Genomic DNA, 25,055 nt, shown 5'->3' on the forward strand with positions numbered 1-25,055 from the left:
CAATGACAATCAAATGCCAGTCTTTAGGAATGGCCACAGGCACGGGCAAGCCAGGCTGCAGAGCCCCCATAGGCTGCATGGTCGCATTCACGGCCCTCAAGTCTTGTAGTAACCTCCATTTCCCTGAAGATTTTTTTATTACAAATATAGGGGTATTCCAAGGGGACGTGGAAGGAACCAAATGACCTGCCTCCAATTGTTCTTGAACTAGCTGGTGAGCCGCCCTTAGTTTCTCCGCTGGTAAGGGCCACTGTTCCACCCATACCGGATCATCTGATAGCCATGTGATGGGTATGGGGGCTGGCGGCGCAACAGTGACCCTCATCAAAAATGGCCAAAACCCTTCCTATCCCCTGGGGCCCTGGTCTCCAAAGGGAGGGATGCCACAGGGCAAACCTCTCCCTGTTCTAGTTTACCTAGTTCCCTCCCCAGGCTCCAGCCCCTCCCTTGTGTCATCTGGGGGCCCCTGCTTTTGGACTTGGGTGCCTGGGTGGTGAGGACCACTCCCATTTCTTGCATGAGGTCCCGTCCCCAAAGGTTAATAGGGAGGCCAGGCAAAACATATGGCTGGAAAAGCCCTGTGTGGCCCTCAGAGTCTTGCCACTTTAGGATTCTGAGGCTTTTTTGGGGTACAGCCTGTCCTATTCCCTGGAGGGTCACTGTCCCTTCCTCTTTCGGCCAGGCGGGGGCCAGAATTTATCTGAGAGGACAGAGAAATCTGCCCCAGAATCTAAGACGCCCCTAAAGGACTTGCCTTCTATCTTTAATGTAAGCTGGGGCGGTTCTCCATAGTGGCTACCCAAAATGCTGCCGGGCCGGTACTTCCAAAACCTTGGTTGCCCCTTTTCTCTTTAATTTTTCTAGCCTCACAAGGAGCTGTAGGGAGAAGGAGTAACTGAGCAATCCGTTCTCCTGAAGGGATGGCAACAACCCCATTGCCCACTGATGTCATTATTTTAATCTCCCCCTCACTATCCTGGTCTATAACACCGGGGTGTACCTGGATGCCTCGAAGAATAGTACTGGACCGTCCCAAAAGTAGTCCGACCGTGCCTGGGGGCAATGGCCCATGCACCCCAGTAGGGAGGGCCTGGATCCCCATTTCCGGTGTTAGGATTGCCCGGGCAGAGGGAGCGAGGTCCAATCCTGCACTCCCGAGGTGGCTCTAAGGAGGTCTGAGATATGAAGGGGTTGCTCTGGGGGAGAAAATGAGTCCTGCCACTGCCCAGAGCAGGGGTCATTGCCCCGTACACATTGGTTTTGGGGCCCTGGGGCGGGGCCCTCCTCCCGTTTCCCTGATTATTATTAGCAGAAAGGAAATTTCCCTCCCTGTCAGTTTTAGAGTAGCAGTTATTGGCCCAATGATATCCCCTTCGACAACGGGGGCATAAACCAGGTCTCTTGAGACCCGTAGTATTATTTTGAGGGCACTCTCTACGGAAGTGTCCCTCCCTACCGCAGCTAAAACATGTTTTTCTCCTTCCCAGAGTAGGTCTTTCTTTCCCCACTTGGGGCCGAATAGCAGCAGCTAACACTTGGCCCTGGATGAAGTTCCCATCAATGTCCCTACAGATCCGGATATAGTCATTTAGACTTTTATTGCGATAGGGGCGAAGGGCTTCCTTACAATATTTATTTGCATTTTCAAATGCCATCTGCTTTATGACTGGCATCGCAGGCCCAATGCCCCCAAATATTCTTTCTGCTACCTGACTGAGACGGTCTACGAAGTCTTGAAAAGGTTCGGAAGGTCCTTGAAGGACTTTGGACAGATGATCTCCTCCTTCCTTGGAAGGCAATGCTTTCCAAGCTCCTTGGGCCGCTGCTGCCACTTGGGCATAGACTGCGATGTCATATTGCATTTGCTGCTGAATGGTGGCGTATTGACCACTTCCGGTAAGCATCTCCACATTTCTCTGGGGCTGTCCGGCCTGTGCATTCCTTTGGGCTGTCTGGCTGCATCTTTCCTGAAACTCACCTCTCCAAATCAAATAATCTCCCCCCGACAGAGCTGCTCTGCAAAGCTGCTGCCAATCGCCAGGTGTCAAATTAAGAGACGCAAAAGATTCCATTAAGGAAAGTGTAAAGGGAGCCTGTGCGCCATAATTTAAAGTTGCCTCTTTAAGTTGTTTTATATCCTTAAAATTTAAAGGGTTATGACGCCTAATGACCTGTCCAGAATTGTTCGGATCTGGAACTTCCATTACTGGGGCCACCACCTGGCAGCATTGGACCCCTCCTCTGGGTCTTCCCTCCAGGTCCAAGAAGGACTGGGTTATCTCATAGGAGGAGTCCCTTTTTCAGAGTATGGGGAAGGGTTTCTCTCCCTGTCCTGTCTTTCCTTAATTAGAATCTTTTTAGTTCTTTTTTAAGGGCCGCGATCTCAGCAAGTAACCGTTCCTTTTCAGACTGTGACGAGTCTGAGTCTGAGCTACTTCCATTTTCTAGGTCTGATAGAGAAGGATATAACCGATTCTGACCGGAGTCCTTCTTTTGGGTCGCGCCCGGAGATGTCTACCCGTTTTTTGTTGTTACTAAGAGACTCCTCCTCATCCTCACTAACAATGGAGCCTCTAGTTTCAATCACGGTCTCTTCATCATCACTCTCTGCCCCTGAACTCAAGGAGGCTTGAGTCTCAGTCTCTTGTAACTCTAAAAAAGCCTCTTTTGTGTCCTGAACTACCTGGCGGTGACGAACCTTATCTGTCAAAAGTGCTCCCCTCACTAATCTCCATAAGGAGAATGTCGTAGGGGGCAAGGACTCAGATCCCTCTTTTCGTAAAAGTCTATGAAGATCACGGCGAACCTCCTCCCAATCTGGAATATTTAAGCTTCCCCAGTAATGAACCATGGACTGGCTCGTTCGATCGATTTTAGAAAGCCTTCTAGGGTTTTAGACTTGACTGCAGTCCCATGTTCTTTAAGTAACTTTTTTAGTTGATACTGCAATGATTCTAGCTTCCCGGAACTATTCCCCATAGTTTCTTAACCTCGTCCACTTACCTCGCTTTCACGATCTCAGTGGGACCTCCAATTGTCACGTCTGCTGCGCGGCCTGTGTCCGAGAACGTGCGGAGGGTGTCGGGTATTAATAACACAGAGACTCGTTCAATGATATAAAGAGAACTTTAAACAGGCTCCAAAAAGGTTCAAGAAAAACTTCCTAAGAAAAGCTCCCACCAGAGAAGCTTCTGCTCTCTCCTCTACCCTGGCTGGTTCTGCTCTGACACCAGAGGTGGATGTGTGTGGGTTTTTGAAGGTGCGGTTAGTCTCTGGACAAGGTCGAGGTCAGGGCGGTTTCCGTGGGAAGGCCTTTCCCAGGAACTTATTGTATCATTTTTAGTAAACAGGTTTTTACTAAACATTGTCTTACAGCTGCCTACTCCCAGGCAGAAGGGGAAGTGGCCAGGAACTTATTGTATCGTTTTTAGTAAACATGTTTTTACTAAACATTGTCTTATAGCTGCCTACTCCCAGGCAGAAGGGGAAGTGGGTCTCTGCTCAAGGTCTGGTGTTCCCACAACGTTGACCAGGTGACAGGTGGGAGCAGGTGCGCCAGAGGGTAACAGAGAAATAGGACAGGGCCAGAGAGTTAGTTAGACCAGTTCTAGAGTTTTGTTTTTCATGCAGGGTTTCTCTGTAGCCTTGGTTGTCCCGGAACTCATCCTGTAGACCAGGCTGGCCTCAAACTCACAGAGATCCGCCTGCCTCTGCCTCCCAAGTGCTGGGATTAAAGGCGTGTGTCGCCACCTCCAGGCCTCTTATTTTTGTAAAAGATTTGGTGTGTGTGTGAGTGAGTGTGTGTGTGAGAGAGTGTGTGTGTCTGTGTGAGAGTGTGTGAGTGTGAGTGTGTGTGTGTGTGGCATAGGAGGGCACTGAGTCCCCTGGGGCTGGAGTTACAAGGCAGTTGTGAGTCGCTGTGTGCTGGTGTTGGGAACCAAGATCCTGTCCTCTGTGAGAGCAGCAAGCATCCTTAACTGCTGAGCTCTCTCTCCTGCGCCTGCTGTTTCTCAGAGCCTGCCAGCTGTTGATGATAGGGTTTGCTTAACATGGAGGTTAAATGATGTTCATATCTGTACATAGCTTCTGTGGTGTCCAGATTACATTCACCCCAGCAGTTTGTGGACTGAAACATTGGGTGCTAAATTCAAAAGGCTCTGTTCTGTGCACATCCCCCTGACCTGACAGACTGGCTCTACCCCCTGACCTGAGTCACTGAAAGGAAATGAGAGAGCATCTGCCTAAGGTCATAGGATGTGGGAGCAGCTTTGTCCTTGATCGGTCTTAGAGGCCTGCTGCCCAGTCATTCTCACCACCTCAGAGCTGAGTGGCTGCATGTAAGGGACTTACTCTCTCTGAGCTCTGACCTTGTGTTGGGAGGCGGTGTAAGCTGAGGGATGCTAGACAGAGAGCAAGTGCCCCATGAACATAGGAGCTTGCTGCCTTTGAGGAGGCTATGACAACATGGTGTGAGACAAACGTCCTGATGGCATGCATGACTGGTTGTAAAGCATGTTCACACTGGGTTGAGTAGACTTTGAGGAGGCTATGACAACATGGTGACAACATGGTGTGTGACAAGTGTCCTGATGGCATGCATGACTGGTTGTAAAGCATGTTCACACTGGGTTGAGTAGACTTTGGTGTGCTCAACTCTCTATCTTGGCAAGAACCATTGTTAGAACCAGGAGGTAGTCCTCTATCAGCTTGACGTTACCCCTAATGTCAAATTCTCTCCCAGCATCTTTTCTCTTTGAGACAGGGTCTCATGCAACCTAAGCTGGTCATGAATTCTCGCTGTAGTTGAAGATGACCTTGATTTTCTGATTTTCCTGCCTCTCCCTCCTGAGTGCTGGGATCATAGATGTGTATCACAAAGGAACAAGAACAATCCAACAATGGGTAATAAAACACCAAAAGGGATCGACTGTATTTGTCATCCATAGCATAGCAGAGATCTCAGTCCTCACCACCCGCCATCCTTACTTACAGCACTTGATTTAAATTACAAGGAGGCCCCTCCTACCCCCGTTGTGTTTTGTTTTTCCCAGTGCTGGGATTGAACAGAGTGCCTCCAGCTACACCAGCTAGGCAGATACTCTATTACTGTGCAATACTCCCAGCCCCCAAACCAACACACTTTAAAAATTGGTTTTGGGCCGGGCGGTGGTGGCGCACGCCTTTAATCCCAGCACTCGGGAGGCAGAGGCAGGCAGATCTCTGTGAATTCGAGGCCAGGCTGGACTGATAGCCTCCAAAACAATACAGAGAAACCCTGTCTCGTAAAAACCCCCCCCCCAAAAAAAATTGGTTTTGGGACCAATGAGATGGTTCAGTGGGTAAATGTACTTATTGCCTAAAAATCCCTTGAGATCCACATGGTGGAGGGAGAGAGCAAACTCTACAAACTTGTGCTCGCGCGCGCGCGCGCGCGCGCGCGCGCACACACACACACACACACACACACACACACTCTAAATAAATGTTGGAGCTGGATAGTGCCGTGCAAGCTGTTAATTCCAGCACTGGGGAGACAAAGGCAGGAGGATCTCTGTGAGTTCAAGGCCATCCTGGACTACAAAGGGAGTTCTAGGACAGCTGGATCTACACAGAGAGAAACCCTGTCTTTTAAAACCAAAATAAACAAGTAAAAACTTAAGAATGCGTTTTCTTACTATAAAAGTAGCACATGTTAATTGAACATGGCATGAAAATTCGGCTCACTGAGAGAGAACCGGGAACAGAGTCCAGAGTATCATTGCTTAGAATTTGGAAGTTAATGACTTGTTATCCATGCTGAAGAGAATGGCTGCTTTTGTTTTGCTTTGTCCTTAGATACTTTTTAAAAGTTCTGGGGACAAACATTCGCCTACAGACGTCTTGAAAAGTAAGGATCCTGGCCGCTGTCCTGGATGCCTTAGCAATGCAAAGGTGTAAACTGAGACTCAGAGAAACTAGGCTAGGAAACTAGAAGGCGGCAGCTGGGCCTTGAGCCAGGATGTCTTGTGGCTACCCGGTGTCGTCCTGACACCAGGACATCCAGGAGGCCTGTCTCCGCAGTGGTGGACAAAAGGAGTCAGCAGAGTGTCCCCGGGAGTGGGGACACTGCGGCTGTCAGCAGTGCTCAGGTCATTCCAGCTGAGTCAGCCTCCTGGAATCCAGAACCACAGGAAAGCAGTCATTGCCTGCTGTCTTCCTGCCTGCTGTCTGCCTGCCTGCTGCTGCCAGCGCATCCTGTGATGGGTGGGGCGCTGTGTCCCTGCATCCGATTCTGCAGTTTGAGGCATCCAGGAGTTTGTGAACAAAAAGTGAAAGCGATTTTTTCATTAAATGCTTTGTTGAGGAGTCTGTGTGTTTTTATCTGTGCCTTGATATAAGGTACACACCTTTAATCCCAACACTCCAGAGGCAGAGGCCAGCCTGTCTAGGGCTACACAGAGAAACCCTGTCTCAAAACAGCAGCAGCAAAGCCATGTCCATTCTGGGCCCATGTCTGAAGTCAGAGAGCGCTTCCTTGTGGAGTGTCTCTAACTGCAGCAGCATCTGCCCTGAAGTCTGTGCAGGCCGCTTTCCCACAGAGGACAGCGTGAAGTTCAGAGGCCCTGAGATCACGGTGGTTTCCACTGCAGCAACCAGAGTTGGCTGCGGTGCTTTTCCTTGACTAGTCTGTGACCGCAGTGAAAGCACCCGATTTGGTTTGCATAATACAGACTGGGGGATTTTGTTTTGTGAAGAGTAAAGCTTAGGGTTCTATGATCTGACCAGGAGTTTTAAATAGAGTTCAGTGGTTAGAAAGGAGATACGCTTGGCTTCACTCACCTGCCAGATTTTATATTAAAACAGTTGTGGTTCTTCATATGCCTTTAAAAATCCTCAAGATTTTTCATTTGTTTGAGGATTTTTTTTGGCACTTTTTTTTTTTTTTTTTGCACAGTAGTTGCCATAGAATAAAAGTAGGTTCTGGCACCGAAAATCTGCAGATGAAGCAAGGATAAATGAGTTCCAGAGCAAAGAGTAATCACTAGTTCTGTGAAACAGTGAAGACGGTGAGTAGGTGGCCAGTGGCCTGAACAGATCTTTCTATCATGAGACGTCCCAAGAAACCCGGTGTCCCCGAGTATGCTGCTGCTGCCGCCGCCTGTGAGTTCATAGCTGCTGCGCCACGTAACTTCCTAAGTTTGCACCTTAAAAAAGTTATTTTGTTGTTGTTGTTTTGTTTAGTTTTTCCCTTTGAGTCAAGGCTGGCTTGAAGCTTATAACCTTTCTACGACAGCTTGGGGAACTTTATTACTTATCGCGCACTAGCCTCGAGAGAGTGTGTCACCACACTTGAACATTAATTTTTTAAGAGAGATAATCTGAGACACGATATTTTGTAGCTTTTTTTTTTTTTTAGAGTACATTGATTTTTACCTGTTTGTCATAGCTACGCAGCCTTCCTCATTGCCAAGGGAGCATTTAGGTGCCTAATGCCCTAATGATTTGCTTTGCCTCTGCTGCTGACCTCACATGCTTTGTTTAAGTTAGAAGGTGCGATCGTGATGGAACACGAACAGGAGATTCATTAACCAAGTGGAGTCTATTAAAAGGGGCGGAAGCGAGGGGGAGAGGAGAGATAGGGGGGGGGCAAGAGAGCGAGAGAGTAAGAGAAGAGAGAGAGGACGAGAGAGCAACAAGAGAAGAGAGCCTGAGCGGGCGGGGTCTGTTTTCTAAAAGGGTCCTTTGCACCTGCGTGCAGACTACGCAACCACAGAACCCTGGGCTGACCAGGGCACTGCCTGAGTGCATTCTGTCGGGTGACAGGGGCAGACCTGCATAATGCCTGAGTCCTTACACCTAGCTCTTTAAGACTTCAGTCCAGTTGGAGAGAGTTATTTCCCCAAACATTGGGAATGGGACAGGAATAGCAGTTAACATTTAAAAAGCTGAGCACTCCAGGGTTTAAGTATTTGGAACAGCAAACTGAGAGGCATAAAGCAGGACGGTCTGGGACATAAGCAGTCTGATAAAGAGGGACTAAGTAGAAAGAAAAGGTTGGGTCAGTTAGGTCAAGATGCACACCGATGTGGAAGGTTGTCTGGGGATTTAGCCTGGTGGGAGAGAGGTCCAGAGCAGAGGAGTATTGTCTGTTCATTACGGCCACTTGTTTGTAGCGTTTTTCTGGGTCGTTCCAGAAAGTGCTAGCATTAGAGAAGTGAGCTTGGTAGTGAACTCAGAGAATTAGGAAGGCCAGTGGGCACTGGAGACGAGCAGGCTGCCTTCCACCCCAGATTAACAGCTGGCCCTCACAAAACTCAGTTCCCCTTACTGTAGCACGAGGGTAACGCCTTTCCAAGTGTAGAATCCCAAGAGACTCAGGCAAGGTATGTACTGAGCTGAGCCCTTGTGGAGGAAGGAAGGGAAGGGAGCAGAGGTCTTTGAAGGTGGTGGGTATTTGTTCAATTGTTACTTCTCCCATGCACAGGGTTATTTCTGTGACAGAGCTGCTTCTGAATTATTTCCTTCTTTATTCCTTGTTCTTTTCTTTATTCCTCTTTTTTTCCTTTTTCTTCCTGAGGCAGGGTCTCCTGTACCCTATGACTTATTCCTTTATAGCCAAGGCTGTCTTTGAACTCCTGATCCTCCTCCCTTAGCCTTCCAAGCAGTGCTAGGATCACAGACGTACCACCACATCTGACTCATGGTTCACGTCTTTTATTTGCTTCATTTATTTGTTTGTTTGGGTTTCTCTGTGTATTCTTGGCTGTCCTGAAACTGGCCTCATAGACCAGGCTGGCCTCAAATTCATAGAGATCTACCTGTGTCTGCCTCTCAAGTGCTGAGATTAAAGGCATGGAATATAACTATGTATTTATGGTGTTTGTTTCGAGACAGGGTTTCTCTGTGTAGTTCTCTGGCTGTCTTGGAACTCGATCTGTAGAACAGGCTTTGAACTCAGAGATTCATTTGCCTCTGCCTCCTGAGAGCTGGAATTAACAGTGTGCACCACCAACTCCTGGAGATTCGTTTTATTCTTCGAGATAGGGCCTCACTATGTAACCCAGCCTGGACCAGGATCTACCATCCTCCTGCCTCTGCCTCCTTGGTACTGAGATTACAGATGTGAACCACCACACCTAGCTTACTTCCAGTTTCTCTAAGAGACTAAAGAACAGTAATCATACTTTACCCTGACTATACATTAGAGTCACCTGGGAGCTTGCAGTAACTGTCAATGCTTGTGCCTAACCCAGCAATGAATCATTAACTCTGAGAAAGGACAAAAAAAGTCTTTCCTCTTAAGTTTTCCAGGTGACTCTAGGTGATAAGTCTCTCTGCTTTTGTGTCAGCGTGTCTGTAAAACATCTCCAAACAGCTCGTCGTGTCTCTCTGTCATCTAAGTGTCCCAGTAATTGTGAAGGTTGTACAGAAATGGAGAGAGAATTATGTGTGTGAGGGCGGTTTGAAGGTCTCCCTAAGCCTCGGTTCTGAGTCCTTTTTGTCAAGATGGTTTGTGTTTGTACCCTCACTGAAGAAACTTGATGCCAGACAAATTCAAAATAAAGCTTTCCTAGAGTCTCACCAAACCAAGGTGACTGAGTACCAGCCACTGTGTGGCGAAATCCAAAATATGCCTGTGGAGGTGCTGGCTCGGGAAATGGTCTGTGTTGCAAGCATGAATCAGCAGTTTTGGAAATGGGTGCGTCTCACCCTTGCACCTCGGGCCAAGGTCATAGATGTGCATCATTAGGGCAATCTGGTGAATTCTGTGCACTAGAGTAGACATCCTTATTTTTTAAAATTTATTAGAGAGAGAGAGAGAGAGAGAAGTGTGTGTGTGTGTGTGTGTGTGTGTGTGTGTGTGTGTGTTGGGGAGTATACGTGTCCCGTTACGTGTATAGAGGTTAGAGGACCACCCACAGGAGTGAGTTCTCTGTTTCTACCATGAGGGTTGTAGGTATCCAGGTCGTCAGTCTTAGTGGCTAGTGCCTTTGTCTGCTGAGCTGCCTCACCAGAGGTGTAGAAGTAGCCCAGCCTCACACGCTCTCCAGGTCAGTGGAAGCTGGGAGTGACCAAGATGAAGGTTCTGGTTCCTGGTTGGCTCAGCCAAAGCTGTGCTGTCTTGGACAGCTCTCTGTATCTTATGGAGCATGAATCTGTTGCACAGACGACTGAATGAGTAATGTAAGGTAAAAGGTTAGTGTAAGTTTCCCCTAATTCTCTTTTCTTTCTTCATTTATGCCCCATATCTTGTGGTCCTAGTACAGGTCCAACTTGAAAGACTTCGGCACCAGACCACAACGACTTGCCAAGGTACCCATGTGCCCCACCCTCCTTGGCATGCCAAGACCAAGGGCGTGGTGTGGAAGCAGCAGGAGGGAGGCTTCTCTGGGGAAGTGGCTGCCGTCGGCCAGGTTAGCGGCAGCCTAGACTGCTTGTCAGTGCTCCTGCCCATGCCTTGGGCCTCGGTGATTCACCCTGCTCTGTGCACATAGGGTCTGCTCCACAGCAGAGAGGGGGGAAGGGTGGGCCCAAGTCGCTGGGGAGTCTGGGGCCCCATTGCAGCCTGCAGCCCAGGAGGAGGCTGACTTCAGTCTCCAGGGCTTGCAGGCAGTGGACAGCTATGATGTCTCCTTTACAACACTGGAAATTCTAGTGAAGCATTTCATTTTGGCCAGTCTGTATGGAATGTGAAAAAAATCAGATGTCTTTTTAGTCAGGGAATAGCTTTGATCCAATGAAGCAGAATAAAAATGTAAGAAAAACTACCTTGCTAGTCTTCCATTCTTTTCTGTGTCTGTACCGACATAGCATGGTGTTTACAGACTGCAACACCTCCTCCTTTTCTGTGTCTGTACCAACATAGCGTGGTGTTTACATACTACAACACCACCTCCTTTTCTGAGTCTGTAACAACATAGCATGGTGTTTACAGACTACAACACCACCTCCTTTTCTGTGTCTGTACCGACATAGCATGGTGTTTACAGACTACAACACCTCCTCCTTTTCTGTGTCTGTACCGACATAGCATGGTGTTTACAGACTACAACACCACCTCCTTTTCTGTGTCTGTACCGACATAGCATGGTGTTTACAGACTGTAACACCTCCTCCTTTTCTGTGTCTGTACCAACATAGCGTGGTGTTTACATACTACAACACCACCTCCTTTTCTGAGTCTGTAACAACATAGCATGGTGTTTACAGACTACAACACCACCTCCTTTTCTGTGTCTGTACCGACATAGTGTGGTGTTTACAGACTACAACACCACCTCCTTTTCTGTGTCTGTAACGACATAGCGTGGTGTTTACAGACTACAACACCACCTCCTTTTCTGTGTCTGTACCGACATAGTGTGGTGTTTACAGACTACAACACCTCCTCCTTTTCTGTGTCTGTACCGACATAGTGTGGTGTTTACAGACTACAACACCTCCTCCTTTTCTGTGTCTGTACCGACATAGTGTGGTGTTTACAGACTACAACACCTCCTCCTTTTCTGTGTCTGTAACAACATAGCATGGTGTTTAAAGACTACAACACCTCCTTTTCTGTGTCTGTACCGACATAGCGTGGTGTTTACAGACTACAACACCTCCTCCTTTTCTGTGTCTGTACCGACATAGTGTGGTGTTTAAAGACTACAACACCTCCTTTTCTGTGTCTGTACCGACATAGCGTGGTGTTTACAGACTACAACACCTCTTTAAAACTAAGGTTAATTTTTAAAGTAAAAAATTATTTTATGTGTACAGCGTGTGTGGTGTGTGTGTTTGTGGTGTGTGTGTGAGGGTGTGGCAGTGTATATGTGGTGTGTGTATGTATGTAGATGTGTGTGTGTGTGAGAGAGTGATGTGTGTGGCGAGTGTATATGTGTCTGTGTGTGTATGTGTGGTGTGTGTGTGTGGTGTGTTTGAGAGAGAGTGGTATGTGTGGTGAGTGTGTCTGTGTGTCTATGTGTGTATGTGTGTGGTGTGTGTATGTATGTAGATGTGTTTGTGTGTGGTGTGTGTGTGTGTGAGAGAGAGAATGGTATGTGTGGTGAGTGTGTGTGTCTGTGTCTGTATGTGTGTATGTGGTGAGTGTGTATGTGACTGTGTGTATGTGTGGTGTGTGTATGTGTGTGTGGTGTGTGTATGAGAGTGCACGTCTGTGTGTGTATGGTGAGTGTGTGGTGTGTGCCTGGTGAGTGTGTGTCTGGTGAGTGTGTGTGAGTGTGTATGTGAACAGGCATGCACTTGCCACAGTTGTCATGTGAAGGTCAGAGGACAGCTCTCAGGAACCAGTTTTGTCTCACCTTCTTGCAGGATCCAGGGATTAAAGGAAACTTTCAATTAAGTTTTGTTTGTTTGTTTTTTAAGATGGGGTCTCTCATAGTTCTGACTGCCCTGGAATTTACTCTGTAGACCAGGCTGGCCTCACAACTCACAGAGATCCACCTGCCTTTGCCTCTAGAGTGCCGGGATCAAAGGTGTGCACCACCAGCACCTGGTGGGGCTTGATTTCTTAAGACTCCATGTTTGTAATTTTCTTTGCTCTGACGTGAATGTGAATTTGTGTTGAATACTTTTACTTTTCTTTTTTGGACACAAGGTCTCATTACGCATAGATGATGTAGCCTATGACTTCACACTGGCGACCTTCCTGCCTCTCTAGTGCTCACATTGCAAGGTGCCGGGATTTCAGGCATTGTTGCCCTGGGAAATCTGAAACCTCCTGACGTAATGTGAGCACTCAGAACGTTAGAGGTGGAGTTTCCCAATTACAGATGTACAGCATATTTTTTAAGTCTGTTTATAAACTTTTCTTTTAAGGAGGGCATAGTGTGCCACACCTTTAATCCTCATTCTAGGGAGGCAGAGGCAGTCAGATCTCTTTGAGGCCAGCTTGGTCTACAGAGTGAGTTCCAGGACAGCCAAGGATACACACAGAGAGATCCTGTCTTGGATAAAACAAAACAAAACAAAACAAACAAACAACAAAACATCACACAGAAATAATTTTTTCTTTTAGATTTCTTTGTTTTATGTGTATTTTTTCTGTATGTGTATGTGTATCCCATGTGCATGCCTAGTGTACATGGAGGTCAAAAGAGAGATCGTATGCCCTGGAGTTCGGGTGGGCATGAACTGCCCTGTCTCCTGGGATAGAGTCCACATTTTTTGCAAGAGCAACAAGCACTCTTTTTTTTTTTTTTTTTTTTTGGTTTTTCGAGACAGGGTTTCTCTGTGGCTTTGGAGGCTGCCCTGGAACTCGCTCTGTAGACCAGGCTGGTCTCAAACTCACAAAAATTCACCTGCCTCTGCCTCCCGAGTGCTGGGATTAAAGGCGAGCACCACCAACGCCCAGCCTGCAACAAGTACTCTTAACTGACAGCCGTTGCTCCAGCTGTTTCTTTGAAGTCATACATCATCCTGTGTCCATATATGATTCTTGTATTGAAACGGAGTCTCACCGTATGATGCGAGCTGGCCTCGAACTGTTATTCTCCCTAGTGCTGGGAGCACAGATGGTGACCACCATGTCCAGCAGCTCCCTGCCGCCCCTGTGCTGAGCCCTGAACCCAAAGCCTTCTTGATGCTACTGAGTCTGTGACCACTGAGCCACACCCTCTACCCACATTCTTTTCTTTTTTACAGCTAAGGCTCTTTTTTTTATTCCCTTTAGGAATATATCATCAGGGTACAAAGAGGAATTTCCACAGAAAACAGCTGGCAGGTAAGCATTTTTGTCTATTAGAAAAAGTGTTTAAGCTGTGGCCAAAGCTGTCTTAGGATATCAGAAAATCTGGAAAAGTCAGCATATTCATACAGTACAAGACATATTTCTTTTAGGTGTAAGTCTTTAGTTTTCTTTTTTTCCTTTTAATTTCATGTGTGCGTGTGTGCATGCATGCATGCATGTGTTTCTCAGTGTGGGTTTGTATAAGTGAATGCCGTGCCCACAGAGGCCAGAAGAGGAAGTTGGATTCCATGACCGGCAGTTGTGAGTCACGTGGTGTGAGTATCGGGAAGCACACGGGGCCCGTGCAGGACTAGCGTGCACTCCTAATCCCTGACCCGTTTCCTCAGCCCCACCCGTCTTCAGCTTTAAGATAGTTGCTCAGAGCCTCTGTTCCCGATGGTTAGTTAATGTGTGTGTGGGGTGATCTGGAAGAATAGAAAGTCGTTCTCCAATTCAGCCCAGGAAACTAAGGTGACTCTCCAGGTAAAAATGCTGTGCAGGCAGGTCACTACATGCTATGGACGGGTTTGCTGCTGAACAGCTGGAGCTGTCTCCTTCATTGTCCCTAAGGAAGGCTCTTCCTGAGGTCCCTGGCTCTGCTTTTCTCAGTGCTGGCCTTAAAGAGAAAAAGACAATGGAGAAAAGGTCTCCCATCCCCGCTGGCTGGAGAAGGGCAGCTGAGCTCTTGACGGGGCTGTCTTAGAGCTGCCATCCTGCCCCTCCTGATAGTGTGTCAGCGCTCTGCGACCCAGCTCCACCAGAGACTTCGCCTTGCACGGTCCCTGACCACAGGGCTCCAGCCGCAGTCTTTCTTTGCCTCAATTTTCAGACTACTTTTATTTGAATATTTATCACATCTGTTATCTGTTGGGTTTATGAAGTGTCCACCGCTGATTTAAACACATTCATTTACTCCACTCTTAAACCATTCCTCGGTAGCAGCATTATTTCCACTTGAGACACTGTTGAGGTAGGTAACTGGCCTGAGGTTGCACATTGTAGACGTTGGCAGAGCAGCGTTGCAACCTGCATTTCCTGCAGTTGAGCGCTGTCCTGTCTTTGGCTTCCTTGTTGCCAGGGATGGACATACATGTAGCACTGTGTGCGTTGTCAAGGATGGACGTGCATGTAACACCATGTGTATATGACAGGGATGGAGGTACATGTAACACTGTGTGTTGACAGGGATGGAGGTACATGTAACACTGTGTGTGTTGACAGGGATGGATGTACATGTAACACTGTGTGTGTTGACAGGGATGGACGTGCATGTAACGCTGTGTGTGTTGACAGGGATGGATGTACTTGTAACACTGTGTATTTGTCAGGGATGGACATACATGTAACACTGTGTGTATTTGTCAGGGATGGACATACATGTAACGCTGTGTGTATTTGACAGGGATGGACTTACATGTAATGCTGTGTGTGTTGACAGGGATGGACGTGCATGTAACACTGTGTGTGTTGACAGGGATGGACGTGCATGTAACGCTGTGTGTGTTGACAGGGATGGATGTACTTGTAACACTGTGTATTTGTCAGGGATGGACATACATGTAACACTGTGTGTATTTGTCAGGGATGGACATACATGTAACGCTGTGTGTATTTGACAGGGATGGACTTACATGTAACGCTGTGTGTGTTGACAGGGATGGACGTGCATGTAACACTGTGTGTGTTGACAGGGATGGATGTACATGTAACACTGTGTGTGTTGACAGGGATGGATGTACATGTAACACCGTGTGTATTTGACAGGAATTGTCCTATCAGTGTAGCCAAGCCCCAATGGAAGTTTTTCTAGCTCCACTGCCTTACGTACCTGGCATAATTAACAAAAATGGGCTCTTGGACCCCACCTGAGCCCTACCCATTGAAGCTGTCTTCCGGGGAGGCTCCAGGTGGCATCCAGGTAGTTTATCTACATACATTTGAGAACCACCGATAAAGACTGGAGTCTAACTATTCAAAAGCACAGTGATTACTTAGCGAGATGCCTCATTTATGGTTTCCAGCTGTAATGAAACACTAAGACCAAAGGCAACTTGGGGAGAAAAGGGTTTATTTCACCTTACAGCTTCTAAGTCCGTCCTGAGGGAGGACAGGCAGGAGCATGGAGGCGAGAACTGAAGCAGAGGCCGTGGAGGAGGCCGCTTCCTGGCTGGCTCCTTGTGCCTTGCTGAGCCTGCTTTCCGACGGCATTCAGGGCCCAGCCCATAGTGGCGCACCCACAGAGAGCTGGATCCTGCCGCAGATGGGTGACTGCACCCATCAGTCGATGCGCTGTGCCACAGGCCAGCATGTTTGGGACATTTTCTAATTGAGATTCCCTCTTCCCAGGTGACTTTCGCTGGTGCCATACTGACATAAAAGTAGCCAGCACGCCAGGGCTAGGGGGACTTGGCTGTGTTCTAAGCAGCAATGTCAGTATAACCAAGAAACGGCTGGGACATAAAGGCTGGACTGTTTGCCGAGAGGTGGAGCAGGAACGACTTAGGGAGGTGGCATTTTGACTGGATGATGTCTTAGTCCTGACTAGAACAGATGACATCACAGCTGTGTGTGTCCTTTTGTTTTCATTTGGGCTCAGTAAGATTTTCTTTTTCCTTTGTAAGTCATTAATCTACCCCTCATGTACTCCGTTAAAATGGACGATATTTGAAAGGCAACTTGACCTGAAAACAAGACAAAAACATTTTTTTGCTGCTTAAATCTCTTGTTGATGCCTTGTGTTGGCCCAGTGTTACAGTTTATGCCGCCCGGCAACCTTCGGGAGACTGCTATGCGCATTTTCTGGGCTCACCAATCAAAGTGAACGCTAGGCAGCGATGCTTGGCCTGGTATAGGTGCTGTGGCTCTGGCGCCCCAGAGAATCCCAGGTCGGGGTGGAGAGCGACGCCTCTGCTGAATCAAAACACCACTGTCTTCTCTCTTACAGATTGTGCGAAGATACAGTGACTTCGATTTACTTAACAGCAGCTTGCAGGTAAATGTTCCAAAACGCTGGTGACACACACACATCGGTTGTTTATGATGTCTCACTAGTTAGGAGTCATATGGACAGTGCCCTTTTGTGAATGGGAACTGACGACATCGGTTACTAGAGTCCATGTAGGTGTATCTAGGGCACTCTTCTTTCTTTCCTACAGTTAGCACTGTGGATCAGCATTAAACCACAGCAACAGAGACTCAGTCTTTTTCTGTTTGATGGTTTCTCTGAAGGTACACCTTTCTAAATCTCCTAGATTCTAATATTCTAAAAGAAGAAAGCTGGGACCCGGAGGTGGTGGCCTTTAACCCCAGCACTCAGGAGGCAGAGGCAGGTGGATCTCTGTGAGTTCGAGGCCAGCCTGGTCTACAGAGTGAGTTCCAGGACAGCCTCCAAAGCCACAGAGAAACCCTGTCTTGAAAATCCAAGGGGGGATGGGGCCGTGCAAAGGCTTTGTCTGCAACGATAGCCGTGCCACAGGTCTCAGCTGGGTCAGAGTCCTGGTCGTGTCGGTTCTCTCCCTGGCAGACTGGTCTTCAAGGGCCGTGGAGTACTAAAGACTGCCGGGCTTGTGCCGTTCCTCAATCTGAGTGTTAACGGAAGCCTTCCAGTGCGATGTGGAGTGCTCACTTGACGACCAGATGGTCTGGGAGGCCAAGGACTGCTCCCTTGGTGGTGAGCTAGCGTCCCAGATGCTGGGTGACTCATGTCGTGCCCCAAGGCCCGGAGAACTGGGGAGGGGAGCATAGTGCTTCCTTTTCCCTCACACAGCCGTGCTTTATGTCAGACTTGAGACAATGCTGTCGGTAGAGCGCAAACCTTACTCACTGTAAAAGCTCGGGTACTTCTGCAGACAACGGGGAGTTGTTTGTTGTGCCTGTGGCCCTTGCAGTTCGGTTCTGGGGACCCCGAGTGCAGCGTCCTTCACCTGCTGCCGCATGCTCTCTGCTGCTGAGCCCCGCCTTCATCCCGTATTTGTTTGAATTTTAGTATGACCAGCTGGATTCTTTTATTTATTTAAATTAGAAGCAATCTTGTTGGGGCTGGAGAGATGGCTCAGTGGTTAAGAGCACTGGCTGTTCTTCAAGAGGACCAGATTCAATTCCCAGCACCACATGGCAGCTCACACCTGTGTATAACTCCAGCTCCAGGGATCTGACACCTTCAGACCAGTGTACATAAACTAAATAAGTTAAATAAATAAAAAAAATCTTGTATTATGTGTCAATCCCAGTTCCTTCTCCCTCCTACCGGCCTCCTTATCCCATCCCCTTTCTGCTCCCCAGGGAGGGTGAGGCCTTCCATGGGGATCTTCAAAGTCTGCCACATCATTTGGAGCAAGGCCTAGGCCCTCCCCCGTGTATCCAGGCTGAGAGAGCATCCCTCTATGTGGAATGAGCTCCCAAAGTCCATCTACTAGAGATAAACACTGATCCACTGCCAGAGGCCCCATAGAATGCCCAGGCCTCCTCACTGACACCAGTGTGACCAGTTGAATTCTTACAGAGCAAACATGCTATTTTCTTAAGTCTTGCCAGGGTTGGAGGGAGGGCTCAGTGGTTAAGAGCACTGGCTGCTCTTCCAGAGGTTCTGAGTTCAATTCCCAGCAACCACATGGTGGCTCACAACCATCTATAATGAGATCTGGTGCCCGTTTCTCACAAGCAGATAGAGCACTCATAAATCTTTAAAAAAAAAAAGATTAGTTTTGCCATGTGCTAGCCTGGAAATTATTTTTGCTTCAGCATAGTTTTCCTTTTAAAAATTAGTGCTTCCAATATGAATCTTATTTTTTTGAGATGTATTTATTTATCATATATGCAGTGTTTAGTCTGCATGTATGCCTTCAGACCAGAAGAGGGCACCAGATCTCATAACTGATGGTTGTGAGCCACTGTGTGGTTGCTGGGAATTGAACTCAGGGTCCTTTGGAAGAGCATTTAGTGCTCCTGACCTCTGAGCCATCTCTCCAGCCCTGCATCTTATTTCAGATGCAGATATCTACATACTGTGCATGTGTTTTTAGGGTTTGTGTGTGTGTGGGGTGGGGTTGTTTTGAGACAAGGTTCCATATAGTTTAGCTGGCTTCCAGCTTACTTTGTAGGCTGGTCCTCCTGTTGTCTCAAAAGCTGGGATTGTGGGAATGCCCACATCTGACAGTGGGAGGGTTCTCTTCATCCGCGTGAACAGACGTGTACATGTAACTTTTTAGCAGTGAAATAATTTTAACACAGCCTCCATAACCAGAGGACTCGGGAACCTCAGAGTGAAACTCTGACCATGGTTTTCAGGATCTGATTATTCTCTACAGATAAATGAATTCCTGCTGAAGGAGAGAAATAGCATCCCATGTTTGGAGCGGGCCTGAGTACAATAGAAACACACTTTAGTGAGATGACATTTTCAGGATGTAAGCTTGTGATAGAAGATGATGTTTCAGAATGTGAACTTACATACCATATGATACATGAAGTGTTTAGGAAAAAAGATTGAAAGGAAATTCGCCAGAATGTTCCCTGATGATCCCCAGGTGGCAGGATTGAGGGTTCAGGTCTTTTTTGCCTAGCTTCTTTATAGTGTTTGGTGCTTTCCATGTTCTGTTAATTACATGTAAACTAAACTACATAAGTAAAAAAGAAAACAGAAGAAAAGTCTGTGTTTTCCAAAATGTTTTATGGTTATCATATTTCACATTAAGGACACAAAAAAGAAAAGAAAAAGCACCGCATTTCAGATAAATATAATGTCAGATTATCAGCCATCCAGGGAGACCGTGCAGTGAGGAGGAGGAGGACAGGAGAAAGGGGTGGGTGTGATGGGAAAACCCAGGCTCTGGCCACGCCTTCTCTCAGGCCTCGTTTTCCCCTCTCAAATGGAGGTTGACTTCCGTGGTCTCTCATACTCCAGATGTTGTACAGGATTTGAGTTTGACTGCCCACTGTCGACCTTGGAGAGCTTACTTTATGATGAGACAGATCAAGGGTTGTGGGAGTGTAGAACACTCACTGACATGCGATTGAAGGAGATGTTAAAATCTGACGATGGAAAGGATAAGGAGAGGGACCAGTCCGGAGCTCACATCCATCCGTAGGCAGTAGGCATGCATAGGGTGCACAGACATAAATGCAAGAGAAGCAGTTACACACATAAACTCTCTAAAAATTAAACTGTTGTTAAACAGAAAAAGACGGTGTTCACTTCCATATGTGAGCATATCGCATGATTTACACGAAAGTAAGATTATGTCCTATAATTTCATAAGATACTTTTAAAGGATACACCAGTTATGCCTAGGCTATCTTAATATATGGCCTTAGTAATTCTTTCTGCCCCTGAACAACATCAAGTAAAAGGATTGGCATGCTGAGTGATGTGCTTTCTTTGTACCTATGCCCTATGTTTAGCTAAGGAAGAAACTGTTACCACTTCTTGACCTTCCTGCTAAGATCAAGTGAAGAAACGGCTTAGATGAAGCTTAATTTTCTGAATGAGGAGAACCACTTGAAATTTAAGTGTCTCATCTGGTGACAAACTCTGCTATGATAGAAAATCTGTGCTATTCATGTCTGAAAGATTTTCATAGTTATACAGGAGAAATAGGCAACTTAGATTTGTCATGTTGTACTCGTTACTTTCTGTTGCTGTGATAAAAAAAAAAAAAAACCGTGACCAAGACACCTCATAGAAGAGAGTTTATTTTGACAGCTTTCTCGAGGGCTAGAGTCCCGGGATGGTAGGGACAGCGTGGCAGCAGGCGGCTGGCATTGAAGCTGAGAGGTCATACCCTGAAGTACAGGCATGAAGAAGAAAGAGCGGACTTCAGGGAGGGCAAGGCTGCAGGCTCTCAAAACCTGCGTGTATTAACATATTTCCTCCAGCAAGGCCACACCTCCTGACCCTCCCCAAAGAGAAGCCCCGGCTGGGGACCAAGCATGGGTGCATGCGTGCTGTGTGAGCCTGTGGGGGCCATTCTCATTCCAACCACATTCCAAATGTGTCTTTCATTTGACTGTGTCATGGTTGCTTGAGAAATCTGGAGTGGAGCCTGAGTTTGGATACCATGCACCCTTTCTAAATCTAAGATGCCCTTCTCAGTAGGCCTTACCCTTAGTCGATCAATATGTGTAACATTTGGATAGCTTTTTGGTACAAGTGCTAGAAAGCACTATAGCATTCCTCTTTGAAAGAGACTTTGTTTTTCCAGTTTAAAAATAGTCTCAAAAGTTTGAAGAGGTCTGGGAAATGACAGGAGATTGAGTACCTGCATTTGCCTTTTCTTCCTCCCTAGCTGTCGCGAGCAGTAGTGACTTGACTTTACACTCGCATGCACGCACGCACGCACGCACGCACGCTCCTTGAGGGACAAATAGAAATGCAGAAGTGACACATGCCTGGCCTCTGTGGATTGGAGGCAAATTCCATAGCCAGCTTCTTCTGTCCTTCACTCTAAAGCCAGAACCACTTGGCTGAAGCTGCCAAGTTCTGCTGCTTGCTGGGGCTGGGGTGTGGCCCCTTGTTCAGTTATGTCTTCACCAGCTTTCTGTCCGTCACTGCCTAAGCTTGGCTGTCCTGGAACTGGATCTCTAGACCACAATGACCTCACACTCAGATCTGCCAGTCTCAATCCTCTTCATGATAAATCTTCACCAGAGTTACCACTAACAACCACACAACAGAGTCTATACTAGGTTGTTTTGAGATTTCCTCTGCCAGTGGAAGTAATCCAGAACTCTTCACTTTAGCCTCAGGCAGACTTTTCCAACAAGGGCAAAAGGTAGCCACTTTCTTCATGAAAATATCATGAGAACAGTCTGTAGGTGACATACTAAAATTCTCCTGTCCCCCACAGTCTTCCGTGCTCCTAACAGTGTGGCCCATCACGCTGTGCTTAAAGCCTTCCACGCTTTCCTAACCCAAACTCCAAAGTCCAAATTCCTCCAAATAAAAGTATGGTCAAGTCTGGGCGGTGGTAGCGCATGCCTTTAATCCTAGCACTCGGGAGGCAGAGGCAGGCGGATCTCTGTGAGTTCGAGGCTGGGCTGGACCGATAGCCTCCAAAACAATACAGAGAAACCCTGTCTCATTAAAAAAAAAAAAAAAAAGAGAAAGACAGACAGACTGGATGGCCTCACGGTCCCTCAGCTTACTGTAAAGTGCTATCCTGTGTGCCCTGACTTTCCCCAGGGCAGAAGCTGTGCTCAGGGTCTGGGCTGGCACCAACAGCCAGTGGGACCTGCCATACTTACTCAGCCATGGTGAAGGCCAGTTCAAAGTTCTTCTGCTGTTGTGTGGGGCTCAGGGCATTGTAGTTGAAGGCATCAGGGAAACCCTGTCTCGTAAAAACCAAAAAAAAAAAAAAAAAAAAAAAGTATGGTCAAGGGCCAGGCAGTGGTGTTTCACTCCTTTAATCCAAGCACCCAGAGGCAGAGGAAGGCAGATCTCTGTGAGTTCGAGGCCAGCCTGGTCTACAAGACTTAGTTCCAGGACAGCCAAGGCTGTTACACAGAAAAACCTATCTCAAAAAACAAAACAAACAAACAAGTGAAAAACCATGGTCAAGCCTATCACAGCAATACCCCACTCCTTGGTAGAAAATCTGTCTAGGGACTGAAGAGATGGCTCAGAGTTAGAATCCTGCTTGCTCCTTCAGAGGTCCTGAGTTGAATTTCCAGCAACCAGGTAGTGGCTCACTACCATCTATAATGAGATCTGGTGCCCTTTTCTGGTCTGCAGACACACATGCAGGCAGAATACTGTCTACATAATAAAATCTTTTTTTAAAAAAATCTGCCTTAGTTGGGGTTTCTGTTGCTGTGAAAAGACACCATGATCAAGGCAACTCTTAAAAAGGAAAACAGTTCATTGAGATGGTGAAAGAGATAAACTGAACTCAAAGACTTCACTGCTAATAAATCAACTGGGGAGAAATTGTATAAATGTGGCAAAGCCTTAAGTTCCCATTCAGCTCTTTTTTTTTTTTTTTTTGGTTGTTACGAGACAGGGTTTCTCTGTATTGTTTTGGAGGCTGTCGGTCCATCCCGGCCCCGAACTCACAGAGATCCGCCTGCCTCTGCCTCCCGAGTGCTGGGATTAAAGGCGCGCGCCACCACCGCCCGGCCCCATTCAACTGTTATTATTCATACAAGAGAGAAACCATATAAATGTAAAGGTTATAGGAAAGTCTTCAAAACAAATCCAGTCCCCTAGTTCTTGTGTTGTGTTCCTCTTTCTTAGACTTAGTAAGTACCTGGATATTGTGTTGAGCAACAAATAAAGCCATAGAAACCACAGAATGCTCCCTCCCAGCACCAACCAATGAGAACAGGCTACCTGCAAGTAACAGACAAAGCCATAATTACCCAAATTAGCTCTCCAAATGTCAGCCAATCAGGATCTGACCCATACCTACTGATGTTACTCTATGATTTTTTTTTCCTTTAAATTCTGACAATAGACAAGGGACTTTGCTCCCTCTGGAGGCTGCTGCGTCAGCCTGCTAGAGGGAGTTCCTGCCAATAGGATTAAGCAATAAAGCCTTGTATTTGCAGTTTGGTGAATTCTGTCTTCCTGGTGGTTGCTGGGGTTCTTGAAGACCTGGGCACAACAGTGGCAGCTTACAGTTCTAGAGGTTCAGTACGGTATTATCATGATAGGGAGCATGATACATGCAGGCAGACATGGTACCGGAGAAGTACCTGAGAGTCCTACATCTTGCAGGTAACAGGAAGTAAACTGAGACACCAGGTGGTATCTTGAGCATAGGATACCTCAAAGCCCACCTCCATGGTAACACACTTCCTCTAACAAGCCATAACCACTCCAACAAAGCCATACCTGTGAGATTATGGGAACCAATTACATTCAAACTAACACAAACTCTGCCTTGAAAAACAGCAAAACAAAAAAGAAAAACCAAACGAGACCTAAGAAACTAGATGTAAGAAGGCAGAATTCTCAGACTGGAAGCAGATAACCTCATAGGATCCTGTTTGTATCACAGAACTCACAAAAGGCTCAGCAGTTGTTATGAATGTAATTGTAAGGAATATTATTTCCCTAATGTACACATAATGTGCTCACTAAAATTAAATAATGTGACCTGGCTGGTCTTGAACTCAGAGATTCGCCTGCCCCTGCTTCCCGAGTGCTGGGATTAAAGGCGTGTACCACCAATGCCTGGCTTAGTTTTTAAATCTTGCTCAATAATAATATGTACTAATGATGACAAGTAAATATAACCCATTAGATTTAAATTACTAAAACCCATTTTTTTTTTGTGGAAACAAAAGCATAATTTTTTTCTCAAACATGATATATCTTTGACTTTTAAAGTTAAAGCTTCCTAAAGTATACAGACTGGCAGAGTTTAACTTTTTTTTAAAGATTTATTTATTTATTACATATACAGTGCCCTGCCTACGTATCAAAAGAGGGCACCGGATTGAATTGTAGATGATTGTGAGCCACCATGTGGTTGCTGGGGATTGAACTCAGAACCTCTGGAAGAGCAGTCAGTGCTCTTAACCTCTGAGCCATCTCTCCAGCCCCCAGAGTTTAACTTTTTTTAAAGCAGTATCCAGACAGAGAAGCCGCTGGCCTGCAGAAGAGACCTTGGTGGTCATCACAGTGAAGAATAGTTTGGCTTAGGAGGGAAGGGAGTGGGGAGCAGCGCTGGTTGGCACAGAGTGTCCTTGGCTGCCAATGTTTCTGAAAGAAAAAATATTTTTTAACTTCTGCAGCCACAATCCCAGATTCTCTATTTCACATCCTTCCATTGGGTCAGGAAGGTGTCTGTCCCATGTTAGGTTGAGCACGATCAACGTCCATACAGCCAATACCATCAAGACAAGACAAGCATGGCGCTTAGACAAAGACTTTCAAGTTTCAGATTCACAAACGGGAGTCAAACTCCACAGCAGCTATTTCAGAAATCGCAAAAGTACAACTTGTATTTAAAAATCCTGACGGGGCAGCCCCCAGTGGGCCCCCTCCACACAAGGAAGGAGAACGTCTCCTGAGCCTTCTTCCAGATCTGACCTTCTAAGCATGTCTCCCAAAGTCTTCTTGATCTGTTTCTTACAGTCTCAAATTGTCCACTAGCAAACCAAAAACGGAAAAGAACTAAGTCACAGGAACCTGAGAAACACAGAACCCTATGCAGCCTTTGGGGGGATCCCAGACGAGCCCCCATATGTTATGCCAAGTTCGTGAGACCCCAGAAAGACCACTAAGGAGCCGGCTCACTGATGTAAGCAGATAAGGTTTGACGTCACAAGCCTCGGCAGGGACCCTGTCCAGCAAACTGGCAAAGCAGCTGCAGGAAAAGGGTCCTGGCCTCAGTTGCAAGGG

General features: G+C 46.9%; 1 protein-coding gene across 17 annotated transcripts in view; it reads left to right on the forward strand.

The window, feature by feature from the left end:
- Pxk (PX domain containing serine/threonine kinase like) overlaps window positions 1-25,055 on the forward strand; it is a 73,954-nt gene that overhangs the window by 16,052 nt on the left and 32,847 nt on the right. For 15 of the 17 annotated variants that reach the window (XM_040733492.1, XM_040733504.1, XM_040733489.1 and 12 more), the window contains 2 exons: window positions 13,655-13,705; window positions 16,656-16,703. In XM_040733492.1, the coding sequence (XP_040589426.1) occupies window positions 13,655-13,705; window positions 16,656-16,703 (99 nt within the window). The remainder of the gene's footprint in view (window positions 1-13,654; window positions 13,706-16,655; window positions 16,704-25,055) is intronic. The other 2 variants (XM_040733505.1, XM_040733491.1) reach the window with 1 other exon arrangement.

This window comes from Mesocricetus auratus, unplaced genomic scaffold, assembly GCF_017639785.1.
Source record: "Mesocricetus auratus isolate SY011 unplaced genomic scaffold, BCM_Maur_2.0 Super-Scaffold_100031, whole genome shotgun sequence".
NCBI lineage: Eukaryota > Metazoa > Chordata > Mammalia > Rodentia > Cricetidae > Mesocricetus > Mesocricetus auratus.